This window comes from Rhipicephalus sanguineus, chromosome 5, assembly GCF_013339695.2.
Source record: "Rhipicephalus sanguineus isolate Rsan-2018 chromosome 5, BIME_Rsan_1.4, whole genome shotgun sequence".
In the NCBI taxonomy this organism is placed as follows: Eukaryota; Metazoa; Arthropoda; class Arachnida; order Ixodida; family Ixodidae; genus Rhipicephalus; species Rhipicephalus sanguineus.
Window position 1 is genome coordinate 79,013,731 of NC_051180.1, and position 10,112 is coordinate 79,023,842.

The 10,112-nt window shown below is 46.7% G+C and overlaps 1 protein-coding gene across 1 annotated transcript; it reads left to right on the forward strand.

The window, feature by feature from the left end:
* The first annotated feature begins 1,738 nt into the window (after nucleotides 1-1,738).
* LOC119394742 (putative ammonium transporter 2) lies at nucleotides 1,739-8,906 on the forward strand. The gene is made up of 5 exons (XM_049415973.1): nucleotides 1,739-1,748; nucleotides 3,634-4,180; nucleotides 6,734-6,792; nucleotides 7,615-7,949; nucleotides 8,588-8,906. The coding sequence occupies exons 1-5, from the start codon at nucleotides 1,739-1,741 to the stop codon at nucleotides 8,891-8,893; spliced, it is 1,257 nt and encodes a 418-aa protein (XP_049271930.1). The 3' UTR covers nucleotides 8,894-8,906.
* Nucleotides 8,907-10,112: the final 1,206 nt, after the last annotated feature.

The window sequence follows — 10,112 nt, forward strand, 5'->3', positions numbered from 1 at the left end:
ACAAACGTTGGATGCGTCCGTATAGGAGTTTGCTTATGTCTTATAGGGCGTCCACTGCCGATACGTCGAGACGCAGTCGTCGTCCGAATACGATGATTTAGAGAAGCTATGCTGCCATGTGTAAAAGGTAGTAACTGCCGGACAACTGAATTTCTTCAAGAAATTTCAACAAACAAGGGCATTTTTTAAAGGCGATAGTCTTTCTTGGGGAACTTAAACGCAGAAATTTTAGTCTGTCTTGTCTATCTGACTGTCTGCCACACGATTCAGCCACCCGGCCAAAGCTTAAGCACTTGCTGAGCGCCCAGCCATCTTGAACTGGTAGCAGCGTTCATACTTGTGAATATTGTCGATCAAAAAGCAAATATTACGCATATCTGACGCGCAACATCAATACGTAAGTATTAGGTGGTGTCTTCGTTTACTAGAAAATACATAGATACGTAATTCTAAAGACCCTAGTGTTTCTTAGGCTGCGCTGAAAATGCTAATGTTTCTTAGGCTGCGCTGAAACGGCGCAGAAACAGCCGGCAGAAAAAAAAATTGACCACGTGTCTGCGTGCTTCGCTGCAAATGTCGTCGAAAGACGATAGTCTTCTACCGGCCGTTTCTGCGCCGTTTCAGCGCAGCCTAACAAACACTAGGGTCTTTAAGAAACACTAGGGCCATATTGACCTCCCCTAAGATGAGTGAGCTAAAGCAAGAATCTGGAAGGGTCTTTCTTTCTTTCTTTCTTTCTTTCTTTCTTTCTTTCTTTCTTTCTTTCTTTCTTTCTTTCTTTCTTTCTTTCTTTCTTTCTTTCTTTCTTTCTTTCTTTCTTCTTTCTTTCTTCAACGTATTATGCCTTGTTGATGTCCAATGCGAAAAGCCAGTCAGTGGACGACGAGTCACTGACGTCAGGGGCGTAGCCAGAAACTTGGGCTCAACGACTCTTTATGTACGTTCGTGCGTGAGTTTGTATGTGCTGCGTGTATAATATACGCATGCAAAATTGAGAACTTTCAAGGGGTTGAAATTCCCCACCCCCACCCCCCTGGTTACGATGACTGGCGTTGCTCGAGAGATTTTACCCAGAAATGACAGTATACAGCATACGGGTGGACAACGCGCGATTTAGCACTGTCCTGTTTTCTTTTTGGAGCTGCGTGTAAGCTCCTGTGCGCGGTGACGCCGTTTATTCCCACTGCCTGCGAACAATCGATATACAGTGGGATCCTATCGATTAGCACGTCAATCGAGCCTGGAAGCTCCGAAACGAAAAAAGCAGGGGGGAGGAGCTAGTGCACCTGACGTAATACATTTTCGTTATTTCATCGTTGTTCTGTTTTCTATATCATGCTGAACTTTTGTGGCTGGCACGAGCGATCTCGCAATAGCCTAGCCTCTTTATGCGGGTGCCAAGGTCTGTGACACGTGTCACAATTTCCGCTCCGAGCGTGTCGATTTGCGCGGCCCACGTAAAACCGCCCCCGCGCCATCTTCTGGTCAAAGGCCTGCACCGATCGCCTTGCGTGGAAATTTAGTCATTCAAACGCGTGAAATACATTGGCAGCGGTGGTGCTCCTTCTACGAGAATTCCTACTTAGGAGTCGTTTCTTATTCGATAGTAGCGCGAGATACCGAAGCAGTAATAAGAGATATGCACGTTAAAAGAAATGAAGCATTGGAAGGCTGCAGCGCGAAGTTCACGGCGGACGATGCCACTTGGACGCTTACGGCGTCGATAGTGGTGTTTACTATGCAGACAGGTAAGAGACAAGGAGCGTCGTTTTTTTTTTTCGTCTCGTAAAACCTTATCGCTTACATTTGACACGGAACGATCCACAGGTATGGTCCAGCAGAATAAATAGAAGCTGCGTGGAATTAGGGACATGCGCACGGAAAACGTTTCGCTAATATTATCCAGGCCGGCTAATGTTACAGGTGTTACCGACACAGTACATATTGTCGTCACCAGTGAGTTCAATATCTCTCAATAATAATGATTAATATCTGGGGTTTTACGTGTCAAAAACACGACATGATTATGAGGCACGCCGTAGTGGAGGGCTCCGGAAATTTCGACCATCTTGTGTTCTTTAACGTGCACTGACATCGCACAGTACACGGGCCTCTAGCATTCCACCTCCATCGAAACGCGAGCGCCGCGGTCGGTATTGAACCCGCTACCTTCGGGTCAGCGGAAGAGCACCGTAACCACTGTACAACCGAGACGGACTTGTATATATATCTCTGATGCCTCTTACAGAGAAAACGCGCACTGTGGCAATCTCTGATTATTTATCTCCCCTATGAATGCGTCATAAAGCGATATGAAAAAGGATACATTTAGTGCCCACTCGGGGATAATGGTTGGTGCTGGTGATATGGTTAGTTTGCCTGAGTATTAAAATAACGGGGCTACTCGTGCAAAGGAGTCGCTCGCTATGTCAGCGAAATGCATGTTCGTGCCCGTGGTTTCCCTAACAGCGAAATCTGTTTACATTTTACCCAGTGCGCGCTTTTTGCGCTATAACTATCAATTTATTAAAGGTTACGCACGAGAACAAAAACATTTGCCAACGCATTTTTGCTGTCTCACCTTAGGCAGTTGCTGAAGAACTGTATAGTCAAAGTAGAGTTCGTACCCTGAGAAGCTGAGGTGGTTTGTGTTACAGAGGATTGATAAGACACGTGATTTGGAGCTGTATTTATTCAAACGCAACTTTTCATAGCTGAATTTTAGCGTTTTCTGCTCATTAGTAGAGACCGGATTTTAGGCAAATGCCTATTTTGTTCCTTGCGCTCCTATCGCGCTATTTTGATATATGAGCATGAATTAGAGGTTAAGAAGGGGTTTTATAGTGTTTTTATAGTGCCTATAAATGCCTACTTTAGGTGTTCGTGCCTAAATGCTTACAAATGCCTATAAATGCCTATTTTCAAAATGAGCGCTTATATGAACGCTATTTAGCCTCAAGTTTCGCTCCCGGGTGTTGTTTGAGACCAATATCCATGTTACCGCGTAAGATTGACTGTTGGGAACTATGGGGTTCAACCTATAGTCCTCTAGTTCAACCAACTCTAGTCCTCTAGGTCAACCAACCAACAACCGCTGGCAGCAGTGAAGCGGGACACGTCGGCGAGCATTCGCCACCGCGCTGACGTGGCCCGAGCGGTTGGCGAATGCGAAACCGACGCGGAGAGTGAGTGGAGAGTGAAGAGCAAAAAAAAAAAAAAAGAAAGAAAGAAAAATGTGAACTTCACGCAGCTTTTGTTTTGTTTGTAATTTACTTTTTAAGGTGTTCACTGCAGTAGCGTAGCCAAAAATCTTCTAAGGGGGGGGGGGGCAGGGGGCAACCATACTTTATATATGTTCGTGCATGCGTTTGTATGTGTGCGTGTATATACACACACGCAAAACTGAAACTTCCCCCTCTGTTGTTGTTGATTGTGAGAGTCGTCGTAGTGGAGGGTTCCGGAAATTTTGACCATCTGGGGTTCTTTAACGTGCACCTAAACTAATTACACGGCCCTCTAGCATTTTGCCTCCGTTGAAATGCGGCCGCCGCGGCTGGCATTCGAACCCGCGACCATCGGGTCAGCTGCCAAGCATCATAACCACTAGGCCACCGCGGCGGGTCCTTCGCGCAGGCTTTGGCCTGCTCGAGTCAGGCTGCGTGTCGCGCAAGAACGAGGTCAACATCCTCATGAAGAACGTGGCCGACGTGGTCGTGGGTGGCCTGGGTTACTGGTGCTTCGGCTACGGTCTGCAGTTCAGCTCGGGAGGCGGCAGCGTGCTATTCAACGGCTTCGGCTTCTTCCTGGTGGACGCTGAACTGCAGGACATGGGCCGCACGTTCGCCTGCTTCCTGTTCCAGCTGTCGTTCGCTACCACGGCCACGACCATCGTGTCCGGGGCGATGGCCGAGAGGACAAACTTCACGGCGTACTGCATCTTCTCGTTCTTCGACACGCTGGTCTTCTCCATACCGGCTGGCTGGCTGTGGGCCAGCCGAGGGTTCCTGCGACAGCTCGGAGCACTGGACTTTGCAGGCGCAGGGTGCGTACACCTGCTGGGCGGCACGTCGGCCCTGGTAGCCGCCGCCTACCTGGGACCTAGGGTCGGGCGCTACGGAAGCGGTCCTCCGCCCGAACTCGGAAACCCAACCAGCGTGCTGCAGGGAGTTTTCACGCTATGGTAAGTCTTGTGGGGCCTCGCGAAAGCCACTCATGGAACAAACGGACGCCGCTTACGCTAACAATCAAAAGGCTCCCTAGGCCTAATCTAACCCGGCTCAAACAAAGGTTGCCCCGATCTGCGAGGACTGTCGTCCGATGTTCCAAGAGCTCCACGTTGGGCAGCCAGCGTGGGGTCTCGATGGGACCTCTGTATAACAAAGCCTTTGAAGTAGTGCGATCACAGCGAGAAATTTGATTTGCTTTCTTTCTAGCATATCTGTCTTCATTAGTACAAAGTGTAAATTCCAATGAAAATTTTACGCGAGGTTTGGGCATGTAGAAAAAGACCGGAATCAACTGATTGGTTATGGCAGCGCACATCGAAACAAGAACGACCCTTACAGAAGGAATGTTAATATGTAACTAATAACAATAAATTCCGCTGCAGTTTTCCAGCTTTAGGACCTCTTTCTGTATAACCTCTCCTGTATATGTGTACCACCATGGAAACAATGGACTTGAATACGAAACACAAGCGCTGTATTGCAACTGTCTTAGGCAGTCTCTTCTGTTAATATCGTCCTTGTTTCGATGAGCGTTGTAATATCCTATTACGACTAACAATCTAGCCCACCTGTATGCCTCAAGCGGAATCGTCTTTGATGAGCTGTTACTATGTTGGGCCCCTTTAAAAAAATGTGAACTGACTTTTTTCAAAAGAAGGATTTGACATCAAACCGCACATTGTTGATTTTGAAACTTGGTAATCCGCCGACTGGACGGGTATTTAATCTTTTTCTCTTCATTGTATAAAAAAGAATAAGCATTTTCAATTTCCTATAAATTTCTGCTGGCCTCTCATTGCACGCAGATAATCATTGGACTGCTAGCCTGTGCGTACAACACTCCAATGAGCAACTTGCGTTACACTCACCCTTATCGTGTAATTCTACCTTTCACTTTCATCCCGCACCCTAGGAAAAAAAAGAGTATGTGTGACTCCTTCCGGGGAGTCTTGACTTGTCACGTATATGACTTCCTTTAAAGAGGCACGTTAACTGTCTTGTGGGTCACGCGACTCTCAGAAGAGAGTATAATGACCCCCAAAGAGAGTTGACGTGCCTCCTTAAAAAGAGTCATATACGTGGCAAGCTAGAACTCTCGAAAAAGAGTCGACTTTTTTTCTTAGAGTGCACCCTTTCTTCCTTTCCTGAGTATACATGTACTCCGATCTGAATGAAATCCATGCTTTTCTCTTTATTTCTTTGTCTCTCTCTAGATGGCCATTGCACTGTAACCCAATATCTCATGCACATATACATATGCTCTATGAACTCTTACCGTTACAGCGCGCTAAACATGATTCTTTATTTATTTTACTTAGGTGGGGCTGGTTGGTTTTTAACGCTGGCAGCACAGTCGGCGTGACAAATAACAAGTGGAAGTACGCATCAAGGTACACGATCATGTTTGTTACTTTGAAGCTATTTGCCTCCCCAGCTTTTGTGCAACTGTCTTGTCTTTATTTTTCGTTTATTTTCGTCTTCTCTTCCCCCAGTGTAGGGTAGCAAACTCTATGTGTCTGTTGCCTTCTGTTTGTATTGTTCAACGATCCTATCACGTTGGAAGAGTGGAGCTGCAAGTCAATAGCGTAGCGAGAATTATTTTCAGGGGGTGGGGGTGGGGGTTAAACCATCCTTTATGTATATTCATTCATTCATTCATTCATTCATTCATTCATTCATTCATTCATTCATTCATTCATTCATTCATTCATTCATTCATTGACTTGACTTTTATGCACACGCATTGGTATTACTCTCTGCTTTAGCATGCACTGGCACTGCGCGCGGTGTCAGTCCAGCTTATTGATATGAACATCCTGTAAAATTTTGTTCCCTTCGGAAGCGCTGTTAATGTTACGTAACATACCGCTTAGTAAAAAAAAAGGAAAAGAGAGAGAGAGAAAGAGAGCTTGTTTGTTCAGACGACTTTCGTGTAAAAATATTATCTGTGGTGGGCACATTGTAAACTAATCGTGAGAGAAAATGTCTGTTTTACAAGGCACAAAACAGGTCGTGAACCGGAATTTCAGCGGCTATATGTCGGCTGATTTTCGTTTGTGTTTCTTGCTTTCATTCGAAGGGCGGCGGTGAGCACCATCAATGGTTCTTTAGGAGGAGCTCTTGTTGGACTATTGTTGTCGTAAGTAAATAATTTTACGAACGTGCATTCTCAAGAATCTACAAAACAGGTGTCCTCGGATTGCCTCAATTTGTTGTTGTCTTATTCACTTCTGGCGTGCCATACTCCTTCGATTATTGTTTCATTGACTGTGAAAATGATCCAAATTGGCAGATTAGGTATCGCTGTTTGCAATATCAATCTTGTAATACTTCGCCTTAGACAAGCTTCCGTACAAGTGGGCATGTTAGTGAAGAAACAGAGAGAGGAACGAAGAAGAAAGGCAGGGATAGTTAAGAAAGAAAACGGTATACAACCTATCACCTTACTGCGCTTACCTGATAACCATTTGCTGTAACTATCCTTGTTACAGATACGCCATACACAGGAAATTTCTCATCCTCAATATCGTCTCTGGTCTTCTGACTGGACTCGTTTCAGTTACAGGTAACGGGACTCTCGTACTTTTCAAAATACAGCCTCTTCTCACACACTGACTTGTAAAATGAAACTCAGCATGGTTTGATGTTTAGAAAAAAAATGTTATATACTAATTAAACGGCCTGCCTTAAGGATACTGTTGAAATGCCGTCATCGTGGCCGGGCATTGAAGCCGCGTCCTCGAGCTTGGTGCTTGTTAATTAGTTACAGGTGTTGGAAATAAAAAAAACTTGTCTTTTTGCGTAGCAGTTATTTGAGCATGTCCAAGTCAGCCTCGCCTGAAGTGCATTCTAAGGAGTGCGTTGGATTTGCCCCAATTTTTTGGTGGCGGTTAAGAGGCTTGTTTGATTTACGCAGTCGAACCAAGATTTATCGAATCTGAAGGGTATCACAAGAGAGATCTATATAGAGGTAATTCGAAATATAAAATATTTTATATATGTGGAAATATGTATTCAAGGGGATTTTGCAACTGTTCTATGTACACAATAATTCGTTCTATGTGGGTCTGATATATGCGATTTCGACAGTAATGCACTGTCGGCTGTCTTATGCTGGGAAACCGTAAAATGCCGTGCGCACACTAATTCAGCACGATTGACAGCACGTTTTTAGGTCACTGCACCACCAAGCCAAACACGGCCGCCCCGCAGAAGCCGGATGACCTTCTGGCTACTGCGTAAGCTACTCTCATTGGCTGCTCAATGGCTGCTAATATTGAGCAGCCAATGAGAGGCGGGCGGAAGGCTATCCGCCCTGTGCGGGGCAGCCTTGTGGCTTGAGCGTAAAGTGTCCCGTAACTGACATGCGTAAACCGGTGACGTGCAGGTGGTTCGGCCTACCTGGGTGCCCTGGACAGCGTCCTTGTGGGCTCGCTAGGCGCCCTGCTTTCCAGCGGCGTTTCTCCGCTTCTCAACAAGTTTCACGTGGACGACCCCGTGGATGCCGTGTCCGTGCACGGTTGCGGCGGCGCCTGGGGCCTGCTGGCCATCGGCCTGTTCGTGCACGACTTCTCCGACCAAGACGGGCAGGACGACCAGGATGAGCAGTGCAGCCGCTGCGGCCTGTTCAGGGGAGGCAGCGCGTACCTGCTCGCAATACAGGCGCTCACGTGCGTCTCTCTTGCGCTCTGGAGCGCCGTAACCACTTACATTCTGCTCGTGGTGAGTTTAGATAGATAGATAGATAGATAGATAGATAGATAGATAGATAGATAGATAGATAGATAGATAGATAGATAGATAGATAGATAGATAGATAGATAGATAGATAGATAGATAGATAGATAGATAGATAGATAGATAGATAGATAGATAGATCACACTGTGTGCGTGTGTGTTAAGACAATCGACAGTGCATTATTAGCGAGTTTTAGTGCTGCGTACGTTGCGACCGTAACGGCGTTGCGTACGCGAAAAAGCAGCGTTTGACATGGTGCGCATGAGCAGAAATTGTGAGCACGTGCTTTATGCAAAAACGGGCGTTTGTACGTACGTAATGCCGCTTCAGGCAGTTTTAGAAGACAGTACGCAAAGATAGCGTTCATTGGGTACGACACGGTGTTTTCGTCACTTAACGTGGGCGCCTCAGAGGCTAGCATGACACATGCGCAGTGGCATCAAAAGCGAATGATAGCGTACGCAAAGCTTTGGGTACCCTATTCTAAAACTGTCCATTAAAGCGAAAGCCTTAGATGCCTAATCAAAGTGAAAATTGACGGTCGGCGTCGGCGCCATCAGCGTCTACACGATTGATGCAAAAATCATCACGTGATGTCGTGATGATTCGGTGCAACTTGCAGATCGTGAACAGGCTGGTGCCCATCCGCTTGAGCCTCGAACACGAGGTGCTCGGCGCCGATCTGGTCGAGCACGGCATCGTGCATCCGGACATTGACTACGCACAACTACTGAGGCGCAACGGTGTCGAGCCGAGCAAGCTACTGCCGCCCCACATGGCCGAACGGCTCGACAGGGAGGCGTGGGACCTGCGCCTGTGTCGCAGCTACCTGGCCGAGCGACTCGGGGGACGCGGCGTTCAGCGGCAGGAACCAAACTCCTTCTGGAGTTTCTTCAGGAGACGCCAAACGAAGCAGATACATCCATGAGTAGGCTACCTGGCCCGCTCTGTCTGAAGAAAGAATTTTGTAGAAGGGGCGTGACCTGTTGCATAAGGAGGCCGCGCAAGTGCTGCTGCGCTTCTTGTAATACACCGGTCTCTGAATGTAACGCAGTTCCTATATATTTGTCTCGATGTTTTTAGCCACCTTTTTATCACCGATTTCCCCATTCCAGTGTAGGGCAGCAAACCGGATACTCGAATCCTTTTAAAGGAGTTCTGACACGAATTTGAGAAATCTCTCTAAGGGATTATAAAAAAGGAAGGAAGAATGAAGAGAAAAGGGCTAACTCGTAACTGTCTATTTTCGTATTTGCTGGTATAAGTGAAAGTACTGGTGTCGAGGACCATAAAAAGTGTATCGTGGTCCTTGGGAGTGCATAGAGGGGGGGGGGGGGGGGGGGGGGGGCGGGGAGGGTTTGCGGTGACGTATAAACAGAGTTGACGTAACGGGGAGATAGCAACTCGCGACGTACTAGCAGCAGGTCTGTTATATGCTGTCAGTCACACGTGGTGGATGTAAACAACGTCCGCTGCGGTGGGGCTGGCTTGCATAAGCTGGGCTACGAAAACAATAAAATCGAAACTAAAATATTTTATACGTGTTGTCTGGTTTCGGTATGTGGAGAGCGTTGAAACTGCACAGCAATGAAACGAAAACATATCCATTTTGCGATGCTTAAAAATCGTGTCATTACCCCTTTAACCACCCTGCCTCTAACCCCCCTCTTCCTCCCCACCTCTCTCCCTTCGTACTGGCCAATGTCATCTTGTGCTCTGAAGTGATTGTGTGTGTGTTCTTTGCTTCTATATATTTCTCGTTTCTTCTTGTCTTTCTGTTTCCTTCACCCCAACCGTGTGTAGTGTAACAAACCGGTTGTTTGAACGAAGGACGGGGAATAGATCTAGGGGCCTGTTTCTCGTTCAGCGCGAAACTATGAAGGCAACGGACAATAAAGTCAAGGAAAACGCAGGGGGTGTTGTTTTCTATTGAAATATGCTAAACATGAGAGAAAGGGAAACATTAATTAAAGTGGACATAAAAACAACTCGCCGCCGGTGGGGACCGAATCCACAACCATGGCATTACGTGCGTTTCACCCGCGTAATGCGAATTGCGTCATTTTTATCCAAGGAAAAGTTTAAATTTTCATTTGGCCCTTCATAAACGTGAGCACGGAGCAACATACAGAGAAAAGGTCCCAAAT